Raw genomic sequence first — 24060 nt, forward strand, 5'->3', positions numbered from 1 at the left:
GTGTAATCTTCCTGAAAGGCAGTATTATCAAGAATCATAAACATTTTCATACCCCTAGATCCAATGTACCTATTTCTAGGAGTCCAGCCCACAGAAGTAACTGAAAATATGGAGGGGGGTGGTTAGTTCTACTCATGCAAATGGTCACTGCAGCACTATTAATTTAAGGGGGGAAAAAGAACATTTAAAAAAAAACTACACAATATCCGATTACAGGGAAATCAGTCAATTCTGCTACATAAATTTCATGTACTATTACACAGATAAAATTTATGGTTACAGAAACAGTCAAAGAATTCATAGGATATAAAACTCCTACATTCAACAAACATTTCCTAAGTCGTTATATATTGATAATTACCGATAATTACAAAATACCAGGTAGAAATGTACATTTTTACAGATCACAATCACAGCTTTGGAAATCAGAAGCATATGAAAAGGCTGAAAAGAAAGGTGATAAAATGGTAAAGGTGGCATGAAGGATGGACTCTGGATGACAATGATGTGTTAATACAGGTTCATGGATTGTAACAAGTTTATTACTCTAATGGGGGATGTGGATACGGGGAAGGCTATACATGTGTGGGGGCAGGGTGTATATGGGAAATCTCTGGACCTTCCACTCAATTGTGCGGTGTCCTAAATTAAACTAAAAATAAACCATATTAGAAAATAAATAAATGATAAATAAATAAATAAATAAATAAATAAATAAATAAATAAAATGGTAAAGGTGGCTAAATCAAGCTGGTAGGAGTTAGGTGCACATTTTCCCTCTTACCTTCCAAATACCTGTAATGTGATTTTATTAATTTTATAATTAAAAACATTGATTTAAAAAATAAACATAATAGGGTTCTATTGAACAGCTTTCATATTATAGCACACTGGTATGTTGTTTTAATTTTTTTTTCATGTTTATTTATTTTTGAGAGAGATAGAGAGAGAGAGAGAGAGAGAACACATGAGCAGGGGAGGGGCAGACAGGAGGGGAGACACAGACTCTGAAGCAGGCTCCGGGCTCTCAGCTGTCAGCACAGAGCCCTATGCAGGGCTCAAACCCACAAACCACAAGATCATGACCTGAGATGAAGTCAGATGCTTAACCGACTGAGCCACCTAGGCGCCCCACACTGGTATGTTTAAAAGCCTTGAATACCTCAGAATCTAAGTACTACTGAAATAGAGGTTATAATTAATATAACTGTGTTATATAACTTAAAAATACTTGCCGTTTTCATCACTGTAACCAAAAAATTCCAGAGTTCAATAAAGTGATCCAATAAATACCAGTTTCATTAACTCAATAAAAACACTCTGAAAACCTAGTAAACACTGACCACTATTTTAGATGCTCCTAGGAATTCAGATAATTTTAGTACCAAGTGTCCACACGCCTAAGGACCCCTCGTCTAATTAGGGAGAGTGCAAAACACATTTACAAAGTTAAAAATTAGCCTGAGTTAATATAAGAGTTTTATTTACAAGTACGATAACAATGCCCCCACAACAACATCCAACATATAACTAGAAGTCCTGGTTGCTGCAAAATGACAAGAAATGAGGTATTAGATATGGAATAAAAGAAACTAAACTCTACACACACAGATCAAAGAGAATCCAAGAGATTCACCTGATACATGAGTGACACTAATAAGGAAATTCAGCAAGATTTAGATTAAGATCAAAAAACAAAGATCAATTGTATTCTTCTGTATCAACAATGACTAACTAAAAAAAAAAAATAATAAGGTTCCTTTCACAACAGCAACATAAAGTATTAAGAATGTAAGCCTTAACCTACCCAAGACTGGCTAAGACTGAAATGGGGACATTTAAAAATTTTACTAGAAGACCCAGAAAACCTAACCAAATGGGTAAATATATTAAGATTGAAATGACAAACCTATACACATTGATTTTCCTATTAATATATAATTCAGTGCAACTCTAATCAAAATGCAGAATTTGGGGAGGGGCAAACAAATACTGAAATGATTTTTAAAATACAAATTTTCAAATGGACAAAGTGAGAAATTTATCAACCAGATATTTAACACACACAACAAAACCGTAATAATAAAAATATGGCACTGACAATTTGACCAATGACCTAAAATAAGGAAGCCAAAGACCCATACATGTGGGAATAAAGTGTATGATAGATATGCTATCACAAATCAGAAAAAGGATGGATTACTTGATAGATGGTACAGAAAAATCCAGTTCACTCTATCACAAATAATAAAGCTGGATCTTTCTACCATTTATAAAAACTAATGTTCAAATTGACGTGCCTGCCTGGCTCAGTATGGTGGAGCATGTTACTCTTGATCTTGGGGTTGCAAATTCAAGCCCCACATTGGGTGTAGAGATTATTTTTTTTAAGTATCTTTAAAAAAATATCCAAATGGATTAAAGCCTTATGTGTGACAGGTCAAACTATAAAGCTAAGCAAGTATGTAAGAATATCTTTGTGAACTGTGGTGAAGAGCGATTTCTTTTGCAAAGACCCAAAACCCACCAACCTTAAGTGAGTAACTAATTGGGTTGACTCTATCAATTAAAGATTTCTGTTCAACAAAGGTCCACAGCACAGTTAACACAGAGGGGACAGCCAAAAAGATCTCCAGTATCTAAAACCTGTACTTAGTTACTATTGAAAACTTCTACAAATCAGACAAGAAAACCAGAAAACCCAATTGAAAAACAGGCAAAGGATATGAATAGGTAATTCACAGAAAAGGAAAAACAAATGACTATTAAATATTGCACTTCACGTCTAATCGGAGAAATGCAATTAAAATGAGAAACAGGTCACATCCATGAGAAGGGCAAAAGTTATAAAGTCAGAAATATCAAGTGCTCAGGAGGTGTGAGGTGGCTGAAATGTGGAACAGAGTTGTGCAAGTGTGAAGTTGGATAGCCATTCTGGGGGGCAATCTGGCAGTATCCCATGAAATTAAGTAGCCTATGGATGTATGTATGGGATCCCACTCCTGAGCAGAGTTCGACAAGACAAAACAAAGGTATTCTTGTTTAGAGTGGCAAGAAGTTGGAAAGGTAACCAACACTAAGGGGTGCCAATTATTACCAGATGGTCTTTCAGCAACAATCCACCCTCTCTACTGTGCATCAGGATGCTGGAGCTGGAACTCTATAAGCTAATTCCCCTTTGCCAAGGGGCTTCCATTGGCAAAACCTAACAGGTAGGAGATTAGAAGAAAGAACAAGAAGAGAAATCTTCATTCCTGTTCTGCTTCCTGCTCGTGTCATTGACATAAAAGAAAGAGTGATGGATTCGGTTGAACATGTCAAATTGCAAGGGACAGTGGATATACAAGTGGAAATAAAAGCCTTAAGCACTGCATATTGTTATTTCTCTACGAAGACCTCATCCTGTATACGTCTGTTCTGCTAAGTTAAAAAAAAAAAAATGAATTAATAGATAGGGAAGCAAAGGACAGTTTTATCCCTTTCTATAGGTGCTATCTTTCTGATGAGTCTAAAACGCAAATGCCATCTTGTCTCTCCTCTAAAGCCTCTGGATGGGTTCAGAATGCCCTGGGGAGCCAGTGGGCATGGGGAGAAAGCCTAATTCCTTATTAGAGCCTACCAGGTGTTGTATAAATCTGGCCTCCGCCTACCTTTCAGTATCATGCAACTCACTCCACCACTCACTCTCTTCCAAGCATCAAGCCTATTTATATAAGGCCATGCTGGCCCTCTTCCCCGCCTCATGGCTTTCCTCCCACATCCCCATTTTCCCTTTACCTAGCTGATTCCTACTGAACGTCTAGTTCTCTAATCAGGGACTTCTGCTTCATACAAGGTGGATTAGTTGCACTTTTCCCTATTCCTCCTACTATGTAAAACCAAAAACTCTGCACATGACAGGTAAAGTAAACCTAAGAAGACTCAAGGTAGAGAGAAGATGGCAGACTGCCTAGGGACTTTAGGACTAGAGGAAAAACACAGTGGTAAGTTCCCTAAGTTTTCTTTTTGCCTTATACATTCCAGACTTAGAGCTAAAGAAGGTGGCAGCTAGAAATGCCAATGAGCACAAACTAACACCAACCAAAGCCTGGCTGATCTAGCCAAGACGCCAAGAAAGGGGTAGCCCAGCAAGACAGAAAGCCTTTAGACAATAACCACTCTACTCCAGCAAAACACCCCCAGCGGGGGGGGGGGGGGGGGGGGGGGGGAATGTAGCCCAACTCCCATCCATGCCATCAAATATCCAGTAGGAAGCCAGGACTTTGATTCTCGCTGGTGGTAATGAGCTTAACCCTCTCTGGACACAGTGTCAGTGGTGACCACTTGGGTAAGCCTGGACTTCCACCTCCTCACCCCACCTAGCAGCAGTCAAGTACCCCTTTCCTGGCCACTTGAGCGAAGGTCTAGTGGGGAACCTCAACTTCTACCCCCATCTGGCAATAACAAAGGTGGAGAACTCTCTCCCTTCTCCTGCTAGAGGGTAACAAAAGCAGCCAGACCAAACAGAAGGCTTAAATAAAACCCAAAAAGGCAGAGGAAGCACTTCAGGCCCAGGAAGAAGATTCAGTCTCAGAATGTAATACCCCAAATGGCCAAGGCTTCAACTGAATATTAGTTGGAAGATGGCAAACTGAAAATTGTCAATCAATAGATACCAATTAGATAAAGGTCAGAATTACCTGACAAACTCTTAAAGGAGCCAATGTAAAAATGCTTCAGTGAGCAATTAAGAACACACTGGAAACAAACGAAAAAAATACAAATTCTCAGTAAAGCAACAGAATATATAAAGAAAAACCAAATGTAAATTTTAGAACTGAAAAAATACAATAACCAAAATAAAATCTCAAAAGATAGGCTCAACAGCAGAATGGAGAGCAGAGAGGAAAGAATTGATGAACTGGATGATTAGAAATTGCTCAATCAACACAGAAAACGGACTAGAAAAAAATTAATAGGGCCTCAGAGACCTAGGGTACTATAATTAAACATCTAACATTGATATCACTGGAATCTTAAGAGAGAACAAACAGAGCAGGGCTGAAGTACTCTGTAAAATAATAGCCAAAATCTTCCCAAATTTAGCAAAAAGATGTAAGCCTAAATATTTAAGAAGGTTAGTAATTCCCGAATAGGACAAACCCAAAGAAATCCATGCCAAGACACATCATAGCAAATTCGTAAAAAGTCATCAGGTTAGGTCTCCATTAACTCCTACTTATTATCCTTCAGCACTTTGTTTAGTCTCCCCTAAGATGCTGTCCCATGGTACCTTGTACTTCTCCGCCGTAAGACCCACTGCATTTCTTTCTTTCTTTTCCATCCTCCCTCCCCCCTCCCCCCATACCCCATCCCCTCACCCCATCCTCCCTTCCCCCTCTCCTCCCTCCCTCCTTCCTTTCTTTTCAAGAGAGAATGCAAGCAGGTAAGGGTTAGAGGGAGAGGGATAGAGGGCATCTTCAGCAGGCTCCACACCCAGCACAGAGCCCAACTCCAGGCTCAACCCCACAACTGTAAGATCATGACCCGAACCAAAATCAAAAGTCAGACACTTAACCAACTGAGCCACCCACATACCTCAACCCACTGCATTTAAAATCACTTGTTCAATTTCATCTTCCCCCACTAAACTATAAATTCCATGGGGGCAAGGATTTGGTCACTGTTACACCCACAGCTCTTAACAAAGTACCTACCAGATAAAAAGTTGGTCCACTAGTTAATATCCAAAACATGAGAAAAGCTTATATAACCCAACACACAAATAATCCAATTTAAAAAGTGGGCAAAGGGGTGCCTGGGTGGCTCAGTCAGTTAAGCGTCCAACTTCGGCTCAGGTCATGATCTCACAGCTCATGGGTTCGAGCCCCACATCGGGCTCTGTGCTGACAGCTCAGAGCCTGGAACCTGCTTCAGATTCTATGTCTTCCTCTTCCTCTCTCTCTCTCTCTTCCCCTCCCCAGCTTGCACACTGACCCCTCTCTCTCAAATATATTTTTAAAAATTTAAAAACAAACAAACAAAAACAAAAAAAAACACAAGATCTCAACTCACACCTGTCGAAATGGCCAAAATCACAAACACAAGAAACAACAAGTGTTGTTGAGGATGTCGAGTAAAAAGAATTCATGCACTGTTGGTGGAAATGTAAACTGGTACAACCACTGTGGAAAATAGTATCGAGGTTCCTCAAAAAATTAAAAATAGAATTACTGAATGATCCAGTAATTGTACTGCTGTCTATTTACCCAAAGAATATTAAACACTAATTTAGAAGTATATATGCAACCCTGTATTTATTGTGGCATTATTTACAATATCCAAATTATGGAAGCAGCCCAAGTGTTCCACTGAGAGATGAACAGATAAAGCAGATGTGGTATATATACATACAATGGAAGAGTATTCAGCCATAAAAAAGAATGAAATCTTGCCATTTGCAACAACTTGCCAATACCATATGACTTCACGCATATGTGGAATTTAAGAAACAAAACAAGAGACAAACCAAAAAAAAAAAAAAAACCCTCTTAAATACAGAAAACAAACTGATGGTTACCAAAGGGGAAGAGGGAGAGGAATGGGTCAAATAGGTTATAGGGAATAAGAAAACACTTATCTTGAGGAGCGCATAGTAATATAAAACATTGTTGAATCAATGTATTGTACACCTGAAACTAATGTAAAGCTGCAGGTCAACTATTGTGGAATAAAAAATTTTTTAAAGTTGCTCCATTAATGCTTACTTAACAATGAAGAAATGATTCTAAAAAAAAAAAAAAAAAAGTCCTTTCCTACCTACCAATCTATTTTTCCCTTTTCTGAAAACTGTTCCAGAGACTCGCCTCTTGTTCAGCTGTAACTGCTTCCAAGTTGGCCTGCCCTTACCTTATTAGTTTGTAGGATTCTTGCATGAAATGCAGCTGGCCAGGCATGAAGCAACAGGTAGGCATAGGAGCGAATTGCATAAACAGGGGAATACTCCCAAGTCTGAAACCCCTTCCCATAGATGAGGTAGTGTGTCTGAAAGTACAGAACAGATAGGTTCCGGGTTAAATTGGCCAGAGATCCTTGCTAGCAGGTTGCAAGTGAAGTTTCTAAGCAAAAACATTAAAGAGACAAAGATACACAAAAAATGCTGACATTCTCAACAAGATTTCCAATAGATAATCAAAATGACCCTTTAGTGAACAATCTTAGGACATTTTAAATTTCACAAGACTGTTTGGTCAACGTTAAAAGCTTGAATTTTACCCTCCACTTTTTTTTTTTTTTTTTTTTTTAGTATTCATTAGCCAAAACAGACAAACTCTAAATCTTACCTTGTCCTTAAGCTACCTACTCTAAACATCCTTTGTTTAAAATGTAAAATAGGATTAGAAAATTTCACCTCTAAATTTTCCGTAATAGGAAGTCAGCAGACTTACAAACGTGTAAAATAAATAGCAGAATAAGCATACTACTTAGTAGCTTTTTTATTTTGGCAAACATCAGAGTAACTTCAAAAGCTCAAAGCAAGTAGTTCTTCTAGGGACTGGGATTTGGCTATACGAGCAATGGAACAGAGAGCTACTTTTTTCCCTTTAAGTTTCACAGTTGTTGGTTTTTTAAAAAGTATCTCGAAGTATTATTTTGATTTAAAATAGTTTTTAAGAAAATTACAAATTACATCTTTTTTGCAAGAAGCCCAATTTCCTATGGCCTTCAACAACTGATCAGCTTAGAATACAAAATCATCAGCTTAGAATACAAAAGTGAAAATAAAGTTTACTACCAGTCACACGTGTGTATTACTTGTATCTTGATTGACAACAAGGCCCCAAGCAGTGAAACCGAGAACAAGAAAACTAAAGAAATCACCTACTGGTTCCCAGTAGTTGAAGGTTTCATCGCAGTCAGAGATGTTGCTCAAGAGAGCAGCACATAACCTTGCTGACAGCAGACACTTGAAAGCAGTAGATCCCTCAGGTGCCCAGACTTGTCCTGCTTTGTTCCCAGACAACCTGCTCAGAAGTAAAGAAAAGATGCCTCAGCAAGACCCAACAACTAGAAGGCCTAAAACTGGACAGAAACGACAGGAATGGCAATGGTATCAAAGCACACTTAAGTAATTCACCTAACAAGTTAGTTGTTCTGAGAAATAAACAAGGGATGAAGAACTTTATTAATCTTAATTACTCCTTCCACTTCCTACTTTTAAGGGGTAAGCTCACACATACACTTTAATTCATTGTATCCATGACACTCCTTGAAGGCCAGAAAGCTCTCATTTTCCTTTTCTTTCTTAACAAGGTCATTACTTTCCACGGCTTTACTCATCTCCCCCTTGTTCAGGCCTAATATGTGCGAAGCACATAACCTCCTCCCATTCCGTATGCTGTCGGCTCCGTTAATGCAGTCCTAACCCGCAGTGCCCCGGGAGAGACGGCTGCAGGTGCTGGAGGTTGCGGGGCCCACACTTTAGAGCAAGGGGTTAGGGCTTTGGGGGCAATGAAGGAGACTGTGAGACACAGCCAACAAAGGTATGCTCTTCGCTCTTGCCAACGTCTCCCACAGAGGCTCTGCCAACTCAAACACCACGACGCCAGCCCACTGTGGGCCTGGGCCAGCAAACAGCCTTGAAGCGGCACTCCAGGCTTTCTTCCCGAGCAAAATGGGACCCATGGTGGGGGACCCGAGGCGGCGCGAAGACCGGACGTGACCCGTCCAGGAAGAGCAGAAGGACCTGGGGGGGAAAAGCAGCCTGGCCGCACCCGCGCCGCCAGGGGAGACCCTCCCGAGGACAGCCCTGCCGACACGCCCCCGCCGCTCCCGCACACCTACTCGGTCCTTGGTTCCGCGCCGCTCGCCTCCCGGCTGCACAGCAACTCCCGCAGCTTGTCGGCGGCCGAAACCGTGTCCCCGCCGCTGCCCCCGCTCCCTTTCAGGCGCTGACGAGCCCCTCGGCTCGCCATGGCACGGGTGAAAAAGGTAGAATTCGGCTCCCTACCAAAGTGGCGAGCGCGCAGACATAGCTTTGGCTGGCAACGGTGTCCGCCGAGGGACAAAAGTCCTTGACATGCGCAGAAAAGACTGAATTGTAGCGTTATTGGGCCAATTGGGGCAAATCCTAAGTAGAAAAGAAACGAGAACTGCGACTTGACTTTCACAGCCGTAGCTATCCCTTCAATATGTTTCTAACTGTGGCTATTCCTCCCCACTCCCCGCCTTCCTTCACTTTTCAGCACAAATGGAAAGTAACCAAGCAACTCTACAGAGCACGCAGAGCTATTTATTCGGTTAAAGATAACAGGGCAGCTGCAGATGAAAGGGGAGGTCCTTAAAAGGTCGCGGACACCTTGCCCTTCTTCTATTTTGGTGACATCGATAGAGACAACCTGTAGCTAATTATCTGCTCCATAGAGACGAAGCCGTAATGGCAGAATGTAAAGAAAAATGAAAGCCCAAAGAAATTCTGTGCCACAAATGCAACGAGACAGGCACTGCCATTGCTACCACAGCAATTCGGTAAGCATTTTACACATTTCATCCATTTCCAATATAATAAAACAATCTTGCTCTTATCAATATGTAAATTATAGTAAGTAAATTGACGCCCAAGTTTGCATAGCTAGGAAATGGTGGAACCATATTCCAACCCACGTCTGCCTTATTACAAAGCCCATACTATTCCCACCAGGATGAGGTGAAAGCTCCTGATGTCAACAGATGATAGCACACCTGTGACTCCCAGGGGTTATTCATCTGTTCCTGATACCCTGCCCACAGAGTTCTATCCCATCCTGTGGACCTCTGTACCAGTAGCAGAAATGGGCCTTACAAGAAATGTTAAAGGGACTTCTGTAAGTGGAGGGTAAAAACCACTTTTGAAGTATGACAGTTATGAAAGGAAAAAATTTCATGAGTAAACGCAAATACAGCAAAGGCAGTAATCACTTATAAAGCTAGTATGAAGGCTGAAAGACTAAAGTAGTAAAGTGAATTATGTCTAAAAAAAAATTAGGGAGACTCAAGATAAAAGGCTGTAAAATATGCCAGTGTATACATAAAACATGCAGGGAGAGTAAAAATTAAGCTCTTTTAGGTCTTTAAACTTAAATGACCATCAAGTTAATATACATTGCTGTATACTAAGGATGTTAGATAGAGGGAGTGCTGAACTTGACAGGGTCCCAGGTTATTATTTAATACTGAAATTATTGACAATGGCGATTGATCATAGTGCTCAATTCCCAGAGGCAAGTATTAGGTACCAAGTTCGGTCACCACAGCCTAGTTGGATCTCCTACAGAGACCTCCTCTCATTTCACTCCAGTGCAGGTCCCTCCCTGCCCCTACCTAGGAGTGCTACAATAGCATCCTAACGGGGGTCTCCCATTTCAAATTCATCCTATACAACACTGTCCGGTTAACTTTTTTCAAAGATTTTAATGTTTATGTTTGAGAGATAGAGGCAGAGCACAAGCTGGGGAGGGGAAGACAAAGAGGGAGACACAGAATCTGAAGCAGGCTCCTGGCTCTGAGCCATGTGCACAGAATCTGAGATGGGGCTTGAACTCAAGAACCGTGAGATCATGACCTGAGCTCAAGTCAGACACTTAACCAAATGAGCCACCCAGGCGCCCCATCCAATCAATTTTCAAATGCACTATTCTGTATTGCCTCCTTAATCAAAAATTACCAGTTTTCCTATTGCCTGCCAAATGAAGTACACTTTATTCTAGCATTCATTTCTTACATCAACTAAATCCGGCCCTAACCTACTTTCCTGATCTAATCTCCCACTACTTCCCTATACACATTTACATTCCAACTAACTAGCCTGAAAAGTGCCCCAGATGCTTCCTCATCTGTACCTCTGCCTGGAATGCAAGTCCTCTGTGGGGAAATAGGATCTACTCACATAAATAGGTTAGAAAAACGCTTAGGGCATGAAAGCCACCACCACGGAGTGAAAACGCCTGAAGATAGCTAGTAAGATATTGTAATGGGATCACGAGTAACTTGTTATATACTTGCAGGAAATTACATTCCACCTGACACCAATATACTATTATACTTTGATCACAAACTCCACTTGCCCCCCAGACCCTTTGCTTCTTACACACACAAGTTAATCATTACTATCTGATTGTTTTCTTCACGTTTACCACATGTGTAAGATCTTGAGCGCTCAGTAAATACGGAGACAAAAGGCCTGTTTGGGGATCTTGTCTCCTCCTGGATGTTAGCCTCTCTTGTGTTCAATTCTGCATCCACTCTCTTGCTGGACAAAAGAGAACTCCAAACTCATAGTCTGTGACAGTCCTCCTTGCCTAACAGTCCTCCTGTCACATCGCTACTCTTGTTTTAAGATCCAGCTCAAATGCTACCTTGTCCATGTACTAGGCACCATTGGGGATAGAAGCAAGCTATAAATCACATTACCTGCCCTCTATTCATTTATAGTGTATGTAGAAAGCTAAGCAATAAATGTATCCATAAGAGATCTTTGTTCTTTACCCCACTCCCCAAACTGTTATGCCATTTTTCCCATCCCCATTAATGATACTTCTGTTCTTCCAGATCAAAAACCATAGTCAGTCCTATGTTTCTTCAGCCCCACACCCTTCACCCATGCACATGAAGTTCATCAGCAAATACTTTTGAATATTACTCAACCCAACAACATCTTACCATCCTGGTCCAGGTCACCATTATCTCTGGTTGTGTTACTGTAATAACCTCCTAATATGTTTCTTGGCTTCCATTCTTGCCTTCCCACATGTTTTTCTCCAAATACAAGAATAAGACAGTTATTTCCTACTGAGTTTACAATATAAGTCCAATCTGTGGAGACTAACTATTCATTAACAGGAACATCCATTAATTAATATTAGAGTACTCTATCATTCTGCAGAGTCCTGGGCTGAACCAATGAGCTGAGCCAATCTCCCAGTGTCTCTTAGAGATGCTTGTAACAGAAGCCTCCAAAATATAGGAGGACTAAGTTTACAGTTGAGAGGCTACTAATGAAGAAGACTAGTTTGGAAGAAATAACAATGGCAGAAGGAAAATGGGCTTTAGAGTCAGACCCAAGTGTAAACTCTAGTTAATCTGACATTAACCAGTTCCATGACTTCAACAGTAGTCAACCATGGAATAAATATTGTAATAATACCAATACTAATTATGGAGACTTTCAACTTACCCAAGCTAATAAATGTTGGTCTGACTCCAAAAACCACTCTAGTAAGTTGATGTAATGATGTAATACAATAGGGTTAAAGGAAGAGGAATTAGCAGTGTGGAAAATATAAATCTAAGACACTCAAATTCTACTGCATCTTCAGCAACAGAGCATCTAAAGTACAAGACAGTTTTGTTGTATGTGTTTTCCTAGTCATTTTTCAGCATCAAAATACTGTAAACTCCAAAGGTCACCAGTCACATTATAGTCTGTTAAGTTTAAGTGACAGAGCCACAAGTTTCTTTTTTACTTCTTAATATTTTTAATTTCTTTTTATTTTAGCGAGACAGAGTGCATGAGCAGGGGACAGGGGCAGAAGGAGAGAGAGACTCTTAAGCAGACTCCATGCTCCACGCAGAGCCTGACACAGGGCTCGATCCCATGACCCTGGGATCATGACCTGAGCCAAAATCAAGAGTTGGATACTCAACACTCAACCCACTGAGCCACCCAGGTGCCCTGAGCCACAAGTTTCTCTAGAATCAACCAACACTGGCCAAAGTCACAAGGTTAAAGATTTTACAAAAAACACAGTTCAGAAAAGACTACTAGTTATAACTTGGTCTTTTTCATTGGCATCTGCACCCATACCCACAGCCACGGGGATCACTCTGGAAAAATGAATTTACTAAACTACCGAGGTATTACATGTAGTCTTTCCTGAATCTCTTTCCTAAGCTGCGACTGCATTGATGACACCTGTTGCTGGGGGAGGGCTTTGTCACACGTCTGGTAAGTCAATCTATAGCAGAGACTGACCTGTTGAGTCTTTGGATGCTGAAAACGACTGAGGAACTGTATGGATATGACAGTGTCCCGGGACACTGCTCGGGCCACCGTGTGAAATTCTAGTTCATCAAATCCTTTCTTCTCATCTAACCAAAAACTAATATCATGAACATAGCATGGAGGATACAGGCAATAGCTTTTAAAGGGTTCTATACTCCCAGAGACAAAATTTTTCAGGAAACGGTGATCAAAGGTCCACAGCATCCTCCAGTCAGAGATGCCCCAGACAAGCATGGCTAGTAGGTCCAAGTTCATAGACACAAACATAAAACACTGGTCTTTGTGCATAATGCCTGTAGCAGATGTGACAACAGACCCAATAATCAGAGCCTTGGCACAATCTGGGCCAAAATTAGGACGCTTCACATTAATAATATACTCTTTGCCGTTTGGTTGAAAGACAAATTCCACTGAACTGCTCGGCTGAGAGCCCTCCAGCAATGTGTGGGTGAGAAGGCTATCAAGAAAACCCTTCAGGTGCTCCAGGAGTGACTGAAGACAACCATCCTTCAGATTTTTATTAAACCCGATGACAAATAAAGTCTCATGAAATGCTGGCATTGTGAAAGGCAAGATGCGGCACTTCCGAAAGACAGGTCCACTGAGGATGTGCAGGGAACCTGGGACAAAGTCTGGTGCTTGGATGACAGCCTGAACATGAACTAGGAGAGAAGGCCTAAGGCAGACCGTGGTTTGGCCATAGCTTTCTTCATGAGCTTCTTCCTTACTGTCGCTTCCAGGATCCTTGAGAAGGCTAAGTTCTGAAAATAGCGCCAGAAAGTCCTCCATGTCTTGTGTTGTCCCATCAGTCAGGGACTCAGAATTTGAGTCATCTTCACGGAGACTAATCCAAAAGGCAGCTGACAGAATGTCACAGTTCCAGGAAGTGAGAGCACTAGTGCTTCCCTGTGGCAGCAAAGGGAAGGGACGCTTCAGCCTTTTTAGAGGGAACACTTTGCCCAATTCCACAATGAGTTTCTCATTAATGGTTCTGACAGGATGACATGAAGGTGCTTCTAGGAAACCTCTGTTTAAGCACACATAAAAATAACTTTTTAAACTTGAAACAATAAGGAGTTAGAATGGATCTAAAATTAAAAGCACAAATAGCACAGAAAAGAATTATCTTTAAGGTGATCCTGAAAGCAAATAAAAAAAACCATCTACCATAATAAATAGAGATGTCACATGCTTCAGACCTCTGACAGCCACGATCCCGATGATATACCACAAAATGTGACAAATTTTAATTCTAAAAAGGCTTGTGTAGGGCCAGACTGACAGGAATTCATAGCACCAACATCATTAACAATTTATATTGCATCCATTCAATATACGGTTGCCATCAAAGCAACGGAGATACAACTAGAGATAGAAGTAACTTCTGGTAAAACAGCAGGTTACCTGTTCAACTTTCCTACAAGTGCTTCTGGTTCTGGAAAGGAAAACCACCGGCCACCCACTCTGGTCCTGAAGATTCTGGGCTGTGAATCTTCAAAGGGTAAGCTCCGGGTGAAGATATGGTTCAAAGCACTTTCTACATGAAAGGACTTATCTTGACTCCTGGCAAAAACAGTCACCAAGTATGGAGTCAGTGAGTCTTTTTCTTTCTCTTCTTTCTTTCTTATTTATTTATTGCCATTTTTTAAAAAGCAAGCATCTCTAGGGACCACAGCAGGAAATTGGTAGGGGAAAGTCTGCCTATGAGATTTTTTTCATTATTAGTGAAAGAAATGAAACAGGCTCAGACCTCTGTTATTACTTACCTATATCCAGTGCACTTGTACCCTGGCACAGCCTCACAGCTGAAGGGATGCACGTCACTTAAAATGAATCCCCCCAGAGCTGCCATGGCAACTACTTGCCAACTGTTATGCCATTCTCTTGTGGGCTTATCAGCAGGAGTCCCACCTTGTCCTCTACACAATGCCACATAGACTTCTCCTTCCGGTGCGAGAACATCTTTACAGCTAACGGGGAGGAGGACACCAGCATTTTATCAAAACCAGTTGAAACTACCATAGGAAATAAGCTGTATACACATGGTTTGGCTGTGAAATAATTAAAATCCTATCATATCTATTTACAAAGGTCCACAGACTTCAAACCTGCAAAGGAAGCAGCTGGAAGTAAGAATGTAAAATCAATGTTCAACTCATAACTGATACTCGTGGCTGACCAAGGTATTATCTGGCTTTGTATCTGCAGTGTTCATCATAAACAGGTCATAGAAAGGTCAATATCTGCAAAGTTCCTATACACGATTCATTTCCCAGTTTAGGGAGTTGTTCTTGTAAATTCACTTCCCTTCCTGACTATTAAAATTCTATACTTCAAATACTAACTTGAAATCTTGGCTCTGTGAAAAGTTTCTTGACAACTGTGACCTCCCCCCACCCCCAGAGACCTCCAATAGTATCACATGTTTTGGTAGAATAGTGTAAAGCACAGTTTTTAGTTCACGATAATTTGAGGTAGTTACCATTAATATCCTATCCTGTTTATGGATGAAGAGGCACAAGTATGTAAGGATCAAGTAAGCTTACCCCAAATCACACAATTACTAAGTGGTGGGTGGGGATTTGAATCCAGGCAGTTTGGCTCCTAAACCCATGCTTTTAGCCATTACATTATACTGGCTACCGTTATTTTGCATTATCCAAAATAGGTGATCCTCCCCTTACAAGCCCAACTACTATTTGTACTTTTATGTAACTTTTAGGGTTATATGCCTGCCCTTCCAACTAGATTGTGGATTCCTTTGGAGCTTTATTTTCTCTCTAAACCCATCATAGTAACTTACACACGTATGCCTTATTTCCCAAACTAAAATGTTTCCAGTGCAGTAACTATGTAATGTACATCTTCAACATGTTACTTGTGAGTGCTCTCATTTCCTCACCTCTGGAAAAACTTGGCAAGCAGTTCCCTGTTCTTAGCAACTCCAGCTTTGCGTCCACAGTGCGGAAAATTAAAATAAATCCGATCAAACTCCCTGTGGTGCAGTTCAAAGGCATCTGCCAGCTGGGTGCAGTCCACACCAAAACGCACCTCAGTACCTGGCACGAAATACAGACAGGAAGATGTCTCAAGGCCTGAATCCCTCCCTAACGTGAACCGTACAAAACAACCCAGGTGGAAACCCACAGGCTACTTTTAGGTAACCGGACGCTCAAATGCAATTAAACGCCCCGCCCATTCCACTTCTGGCCCCGCCGGCAGCGGGGCGGGGCTTCGCGGAGGGGTTTGCTTCGCTACCTCGCTCGCGCAGGCGCTGCAGATTCTCCTGGGCCACCGGATCTCCGGCCAAGTCGGCCGGGCGCTGGAGGCAGGTGGCGGTTACACTGGTGCTGTCATCCAGGGTCTCGCTCAGGGCCGCGGCGAAGGAGAAATTCCCCTCCCCAACCAACAGGAGGCGCCGAGGGGCCATGGCCTCAACGTGCTCCCCTCTCGCGTCCTCCGAGGCGCCAGTTTCGTACGTCACTTCCTGTGGGGGGGCGTGGTCTCTGGCGGGCCACCTCTTTTTGCGTCGTTGAATGATGATGCACCGGCAGCGTCTAGTGGTGTTGACAAACTGGTACAGCGACTGGGAGGGAGGGGGATGAAATAGCTATGAGCGCAAAAGTTAGACACGGACCACCCTGTCTCCTCATTCCGCACACCCTTAGGAGTGTCGCAATAAATGCCTTTTAGCCCGAGGCTGCCCTGAGCGACTTCGTCACATCTGCCTGAGGTCACAAGCAATCACTAGGGCAGAGGGGCAGGCCCGGGGCGAGGCGAGTTCGGAGTGAAAGAAGCGCGGCGGGGCTGAGGTCGAGAGGTTGGGCTGTGTCCTGCAGGTTACTGTCAACAGAGGGTTTTATAACAGCCTTCCACTCGTCCGAAATGGCTGCTGCTCACTCTCTCTGCTGCTCGGGATTTCTCCAGGTGCTTCTATCTCCTACCTTTTTTTCATTCAAGAAATACTGAGTGGCTGTTACGTGCCAGACCTTGATGGAGGCTAAACACATGGGTGAATAAGGTGTGGCCTATGATTTCACGGAGTTTGTAGTCTGGCGGAGACTGCACGGCAAAAGAGGCAATTCTGCTACAGCGGGAAGCGATGCTATGAGTGGAGTCACAGAAAGTTTTAGAACCTTACCGAGTTCTGGGATGAAGTGGAAAGATACCCTAAAGGAAGTGAATTTGAGTTGAAAGCTAAGGGGGAAGTGCACCTGACCTGGATAAAGAGAAGTGAAGAGACAGAAGGAACAATATATGCAAAAGCGTGATAGAGAAACGCATTAGATGAGTTTGGCTGAAATGTAGTTGGAGGGAGAGTGAGTAGTAGGTGAGACTGAAGCGTTAAGCAGGGGCCAGGTCATATAGAACATCGTAAGCCATTTTAACAGCCTGAATCTTACTCCGAAAACAGTGGCCAGCCACTGAAAGATTTTAAATAGGAAGAGGACACAAAAAGACTTTCATTTTCACACATTCTTCGTTCCTGTGGAGAAAGGATTGGAGAAGACCAAGGCTGACGGCAAAGACACCAGATAGGCAACTATAGCGATAATGGTGACAAGAACTGGTAGTGATCTAAACTGGAACTTGGCAGTGGGGATGGAAGTGAACTGATTAAAAAATCAGTTAAGACTTAGGTACTGAGTGGATGTAAGGGCTTGAAAGAGGAATCAGTCAAAGATAAGCCTCAGGTTTGGGGCCTAGACAACTGAGTGGATGGTGATGTCTGTCCTGATGGCCCCAAGGACAGTGTCACCTTGGTCTACAGTCTGAATACTAGGCTTGTCAGACTTTGTGGGACCAACTACTCTTTAGTCACCATGCTGTTTGTTGACATCAGTGCATGCATCTATCTTCACAAAGGCACATAGTGTGAGGGCAACTACCTTCAAAGTTGCAGTATTGGCTTTGCCCCTACTTGTGGAAAGGTGGCTCAGTGGATTGTAACTCCAAAATCATGGCTTCCTGGCCATGGTGAACTGGATGACCTACATTCTTTCGTTGCTTGGAGAATGGGAAATGCCAGGTTTGGTGATATCTCTTCCTTCAAAAAAATGGAAGAGCTGAATAAGATTTTCTATCACTGTCCTATGAAATCTTCAAACAACACAAGCCACTCAACATCAAAATGGTCTTCAGTGAAGGTACTGTCTTGCCCCCAAGTCAAGGGACCACAGCCACCTTTTGGCCCAAAATAAAAATGGCTAGGCTTTTGCTTCCTCACAAAAAATTGAAATTCAGACATTAGTCATCTGATATGTGCAAAGCACTGTTGACTGGGAGGGCAGGTGAAGGGAGAGGGTGTGATAATAAGATACAGGTCTTGTCCTCAAGGGATGTACACGGTTTAGCATAGGATAGTCAACACAAACTTCAACACACATTTGAAGAACTCTAAAATACAGCAGAAAGTTAAAGATATGAGGATATCATTGTGTGTGAAACAAAGGAGAGAGAAGTTAACTTGAGGAAAGACATCATGGAAGAAGTGGCATTTGGCCTGAGTCCAGAAAGAAGGAAGCTATCACTTACTGAACATTTGTTGTGTTACCTAGTTTTCTAACTCTCACTTCTGCCTGTTCTCTTTGACTATAGCACTATTCTCTGTCCTTAAACTCTTACATCTCAAAATCTCCTGAACATTTACCTAGTTTTCCATATATATTGGGATACTGAAGGTTTTCCTCTTTTGAGGGTGCCATTCAATATACATAGCCCTCTGTTATTTTTGATTGAAAAGGTAGGTCAAAGGATTCATGGACCAGGAAGGAAAGAAACAGAACCACAACTAAAGTGGGAGAAGAGCACAGATCCTTAGTAAGGTGTGCTTATGTTATGCTTGGCTGTAGGTGAGAAAGGGATGAATGCCTTTTCTGTGCCCTAGTTTATGCAACTATCTTTTCTGTTTTTGCCTTTTCCCAGAGACAAGCCCTTGCCTATTTCTTTGCAAACCCACACTATGGCAGCATCATTAATGCAGACGGCCATGCTGAAGTGTGGACAGATTGGAATAGTATGTCCAAGTTTTTCCAGTATGGATGGAGATGTACCACTAATGAGAATACCTATTCAAACCGTACCCTGATGGGCAACTGGAACCAGGAAAGATATGACCTAAGGAATATCGTGCAACCCAAACCTTTGCCTTCCCAGGTAATCTAAGCTTCCCCTGTTTCCTTCTGTTAACAAAAGAAATACCAGTGGCCGTTTTAGAGGTAGGAATCTGATAACTTCCTTGCTGAGATCTCTGAGGCTTCTCTTTTCATTGAGGTGGTTGGGAGTGGATAGCAGTCTTCAGCTGGAACTCCTATCATATTTTACTATGAAGTAGAATATTAAAGTAATAAAAGAAGGGGTACTCTTTTTCTCTTGATTCTCTTTGACTTCATTCATCAACATAAATATGTGTCTTCTGACTCAGGCTGTCTACCTGCATTTCATTTATCTGCATCTTGCCCTGGAATCTTTCCTAAACACACAAACACATAAAGGACATGAAAGTTAGTAGAATGTAGACTGACAACATATAGACCTCTAGTCAATCCAAAATGTAATAGACCCCATTAGGATTCATGTCATTGTGTCCTTTATTTCTCAGTATTAGGTGTAGACTCCTATATTTTTAATTGATTACCTTTTCTTTCCAGTTTGGACACTACTTTGAAACAACATATGATACAAGCTGTAACAACAAAATGCCACTTTCAACACATAGTAGGTGGACTATTCTTTACAATCCTTATATTCTCAGGACCTAACTCAGTGCCTGGAATGTAGAAGAAACTCTGATGAAAGTAAACTGAGTGAGTGAAGAAGTGAATGAGTGAATGATTTCTCTCTTTTCTCAGTTCTGACAGGACTCCCTAGACTTCCTTCTCTCAGAAATAAGAGTGAAGCCAATTACTAAGGCTCCTCGTTGTTGACTGATTCCACTTGACCTTCCTTCTCTTTTCTCTTCCCTCAGGATTTAAGCGAGAGCCTCACTCGTTCCCAGGACATCAACCTGAGCTGGATCCTCCTGGATACAAATGCACAGAAAAGTCAACTTATATGACTAGCTACTCAGACCCTCAAATTGGGCATGACTCTGCATGTGTGTGGAATCCTAATAACTGCCGACTTAAGGAGCCAGGATTCTAAGAAGGAATAAGAGGCTTCATTTTTCCAGAATAGATTGTAGGAGGGAGCATATTCTAAGCACAACTAAGAATCTAGCTGATGAGAGCACAATTTCACAATCTGAATAAAGAAAGCACGGAGAATATTCCCTACCCCCTTTTTTGTTTGTCCTAATCAAGATTTAAATGTCAAATTTAAGTTCGTTGCATCTGCTCTTAGGTCTACATTACGAGGTAGGAGGAGAAGATTCAAAAGAAGTATTTCAAATCTGCAACCACTTTGCTCTTCCCTGCGTTCCATTCATGGCAGACCTGCAAAATCCAGCATAAGGTTATGTCTGGCTAGATGCTTCCTGAATGTGAGCCTGGCATTCACAGTCGGTGTAACTTCTTTGTGACCTTAGTGAACATCCCCTCTTAAGAACTAGAAAAGGAAAAACAACTTTTTAAAAATATTATAGTGAATTTAAAACGTGCAAAATTAGACAGAATAGTCCAGTGAACTCCCATCACCCAGTGTGCACAATTTGACCAGTCTTAACTATTCGTATCTACTTTCTCTATTTTTTTTAAATTAATTTTGGAGCAGATCTCACAAATTATATCATGTTGTCTGTCAAGATTTCAGTATGTATCTCAAAAAGATAAGGACTGTAGGTGTTTTATTCCTTCACAGAGACCATCACAGAAGCCTCCTCATCAAACAAAGCTGAGTTTCTAAGCCTGCAGCAAACAAGAGCAACTTGACAAAATCTTGGAGAGAATTCAAAAGGGGAATGTTGTGAGGGGTAGAGGGTATTTTTAGAGACTTGGGGTTACTTTAAGATGGGTCTTGCAAAGCGGGGAACTGGTAGGGATTGAGATAAGATTTGGGACTAGTCCAGGGTTAGTGTGCACAGGGAGGAAAGAGTCTACATTTTAATACAGTTAAACTTACCAATATTTTACTTTTTTATTTTGTTGCCTGTTTATTATGACAATATAACATATGGGAGAGGTCTCCCATATATTTCCTCCCAAACCTTAATTATTTTATGTTACAGACACAGATATGGAATTTACGTCGTATGTGTCTATGTATATAGTTAGGTCGTAACTAAGTTTCATTTTTTTCTATGTGACTGTCCAGTTTTCCCAGCATTAATTACTGAAAAGACCATACTTTCTCCACTGCTCTCCTATGCCATTTTTATTGTAAATCAACTGTGTATACTTAGACCTCTTTCTGGCTATTACATTCCATTGGCCTGTCATTGCGTATGCTAGCTTAGCCACAATGCCTCTCTATCATAATTATGATAATTTTGTAAATCTTAATATCTAATAAATCAGATAACTTCACCTTGTTTTTCTTCAAAAGTGTGTTAGTTATTTTTAACCCTTTGCAGTTCTATACAAATCTTAGGGTCAGCTTGTCAAGTTTCACCAAAAGATCCTGGTAAGGTATTGGTGGAAACTGCATTGCATTGTTGAATTTGAGTTATTCTGTCTTATTAATTCTAATAATTCATTGGTATGTGTTCTTGCAATATTAATAATATTTGGCACGTATTTTTGCACATATATGTGTTATATATCCTATTCTGTTTCCTGTGTATCCAGTATGTTTTTTAATTTGCGGTAAAATATATATAACATAAACTTACCATTTTAACTATTCTTAAGTGTACAATTCAGTGCCATTATGTATATTCACAGTGTTGTACAATTTTCACCACTGTCTATTTCCAGAACTTTGTCATTATCCCAAACTGAAGCTCTGGACCAATTGAACATTGACTTCTCATTTCTCCCTTCTCCTAGCCCCTGGTAACCATTGTTGTACTCTCTGACCCTGAATTTCCACTTATACGTGGAGTTATGTCACATTTGTCCCTTTGTGTCTGGTTTATTTTGTTTAGTATGTTTTCAGGGTTCATCCATATGATAGCAGAGGGGGAGAGAGAGAATCCCACCAAGCAGGCTTCACACTTAGCATGGAGCCCGACCCAGGGCCTGATCCCACGACCCTGGGATCATGACCTGAGCCAAAATCAAGAATCTGATGGTCAACCAACTGAGCCATCCAGATGCCCTTTGTTCTTTTTAAAGATTATTTTGGCTATCCAGGGTCCCTTGATATTCCATATGAGTTTTAGGGTAAATTTATTCACTTCTAAAAAATTACTGAAATTTCTGTAGGGATTGAAGTGAATCTGTAGATCAGTTTATCTAGTATTGATATATTAACAATATTAAGTCTTCTAATCCATGAACATGTGATGTCTTTCCATTTATCTGTGTCTTTAATTTCATTCAGCAATGTTTTATTGTTTTCAGTGTGCAAGTCTTTTGCCTTTTTTGTTAAGTTTATTCTACAATATTTATTTTATCCTTTTTTGATGCTATTGTGAATAGAATTGTTTTCTTAATTTCCTTTTTGGATTATTCTTTGATAGCATATAGTAATGTAGCTGATTTTTGTGTGTTGGTTTTATATCCTACAACTTTGCTGTATTTGTTTATTCTAGAGGCTATGTGTATGTGTGAAATCTTTAGGGTTCTTTACATGTAAGATCATGTCATCTGTAAACAGAGATAATTTTATTTCTTCTTTTCCACTTGCAGTGCTTTTCTTTTTCTTGCCTGATTGCTCTGGATAGAACTGCCAATAATATATTGAAAGAAGTGGTGAGAGTGGACCTTCGTGTCTTGATCCTGATGTTAAAGGAGAGACTTTCAGACTTCACCACTGAGTATGATGTTAGCTATGGGTTTTTCATATATGGTCTTTATTTTGTTAATGTGATTTCCTGTTATTCTTAGTTGAGTGGGTTTTTTTTTAAGTTTATTTATTTATTTTGAGAGAGACAGAAAGAGTGTGAGCAGGGGAGGGGCAGAGAGAGAGACAGAGAGAGAGAGAGAGAGAGAGAGAGAGAGAGAGAGAGAGAGTCTCAAGCAGGCTCCATACTGCCAACACAGAGCCCTATGCAGGGCTCAGTGTCACAAACTGTGAGATCATGACCTGTGCCAAAATCAAGAGTCAGATGCTCAACCGACTGCCCACCCAGGTGCCCCCCTAGTTGAGTGTTTTTATTATGAAAATATATTTAATTCTGTCCAATGTTTTCCTGCATCATTTGAGATTATCATGGGTTCCCCACCCATTCTGTTCATGCGGTATATTACATTTATTTTTATATGTTGAATCAACTTTGCATTCCAGGAATAAATCTCACTTGGTTGTGGTATACAATCCTCTTAATATGTTGCTGAATTCAGTTTGTTAGTATTTTGTTGATTTTTGTATCAATATTCACAAGAGATATTAGTCTGTAATTTTCTTTTAATATCTTTTCTGGCTTTGATATCAGGGTAATACTGGACTCATGGGATGAGTTAAGAAATGTTCCTTCCTCTTCAATTTTTTTGAAGAAGTTTGACAAGGATTGGTTTTAATTATTTGTTTGGTAGTGAACCCATACCATTGGTGAAGCCATTTGGTTCAGGGATTTTCTTTGCTGGGATGTTGTTGTTATTGATTCCATCTCCTCATTAGTTATAGAAATATTCATATTTTCTATTTCCTCATATTCAATTTTTGTAGATTGCTTCTAACAAATGTATTAATTCTACCTAGATTGTTTCTAGGAATTTATCCATTTAATCTATGTTTTCCAATTTGCTGGCATACTATTGTTCATTGTATTCTTATAATCCTTTTTATTTCTGTAAAATCTGTAATAATGTATGTACTTTTTTTCTGATGTTAGTAATTTGATTTTTCTCTATTTTCTCAGCCAGGCTAGCTAAAGGTTTGTCAATTTTGTTGATCTTTTCACCAGAACCAACTTGGGTTTCATTGATTTTCTCTATTGTTTTCTATTCATTTTATCTCTGCTCTAATCTTATTTCTGTCCGTCTGCTAGCTTTGGGACAAGT

The 24060-nt window shown here is 40.8% G+C and overlaps 3 protein-coding genes across 17 annotated transcripts in view; 1 reads left to right on the forward strand and 2 right to left on the reverse strand.

Moving 5' to 3' along the window:
• ALG9 (ALG9 alpha-1,2-mannosyltransferase) overlaps window positions 1-9051 on the reverse strand; it is a 94168-nt gene extending 85117 nt beyond the window's left edge. For 4 of the 8 annotated variants that reach the window (XR_007156152.1, XR_007156153.1, XM_047877162.1 and 1 more), the window contains exons 1-3: window positions 8824-9050; window positions 7865-8003; window positions 6889-7023 (exon numbers count right to left, since the gene is read on the reverse strand). Coding sequence is in view for 6 of the 8 variants with exons in the window: in XM_047877162.1 (XP_047733118.1) it covers window positions 6889-7023; window positions 7865-8003; window positions 8824-8954 (405 nt within the window). In the remaining 2 variants the exon portion in view is untranslated. Of the gene's footprint in view, window positions 1-6888; window positions 7024-7864; window positions 8004-8819 lie in introns of all 8 variants that reach the window. The other 4 variants (XM_047877164.1, XM_047877165.1, XM_047877161.1 and 1 more) reach the window with 4 other exon arrangements.
• On the reverse strand, window positions 8965-16591 carry FDXACB1 (ferredoxin-fold anticodon binding domain containing 1). 5 transcript variants are annotated; one of them, XR_007156154.1, is made up of 7 exons: window positions 16277-16544; window positions 15921-16077; window positions 14785-14988; window positions 14423-14581; window positions 12989-14045; window positions 11677-11772; window positions 9021-9109 (listed from the first exon to the last, which is right to left on the reverse strand). XR_007156154.1 is itself a non-coding variant. In XM_047877167.1 (6 exons), exons 1-6 carry the CDS (start codon window positions 16446-16448, stop codon window positions 9086-9088), a joined length of 1773 nt encoding a protein of 590 aa, XP_047733123.1. In that variant the 5' UTR covers window positions 16449-16544; the 3' UTR covers window positions 8965-9085. The 5 variants fall into 5 exon arrangements, 4 of the variants coding, with proteins under 4 accessions (XP_047733123.1, XP_047733122.1, XP_047733124.1 ...); XM_047877167.1 differs by lacking the exon at window positions 11677-11772 and having other exon boundaries at window positions 8965-9109; XM_047877166.1 differs by lacking the exon at window positions 9021-9109 and having other exon boundaries at window positions 10527-11772.
• Window positions 16592-16602: 11 nt separating this feature from the next.
• Window positions 16603-21485, forward strand: CFAP68 (cilia and flagella associated protein 68). Of its 4 annotated transcripts, none has more exons than XM_047877172.1 (4): window positions 16603-18165; window positions 18944-19174; window positions 19669-19735; window positions 19986-21485. In XM_047877172.1, exons 1-4 carry the CDS (start codon window positions 18034-18036, stop codon window positions 20159-20161), a joined length of 606 nt encoding a protein of 201 aa, XP_047733128.1. In that variant the 5' UTR covers window positions 16603-18033; the 3' UTR covers window positions 20162-21485. The 4 variants fall into 4 exon arrangements, with proteins under 4 accessions (XP_047733128.1, XP_047733129.1, XP_047733130.1 ...); XM_047877173.1 differs by having other exon boundaries at window positions 16603-16945; XM_047877174.1 differs by lacking the exon at window positions 19669-19735.
• The last annotated feature ends 2575 nt before the right edge of the window (window positions 21486-24060 follow it).

This window comes from Prionailurus viverrinus, chromosome D1, assembly GCF_022837055.1.
Source record: "Prionailurus viverrinus isolate Anna chromosome D1, UM_Priviv_1.0, whole genome shotgun sequence".
NCBI lineage: Eukaryota > Metazoa > Chordata > Mammalia > Carnivora > Felidae > Prionailurus > Prionailurus viverrinus.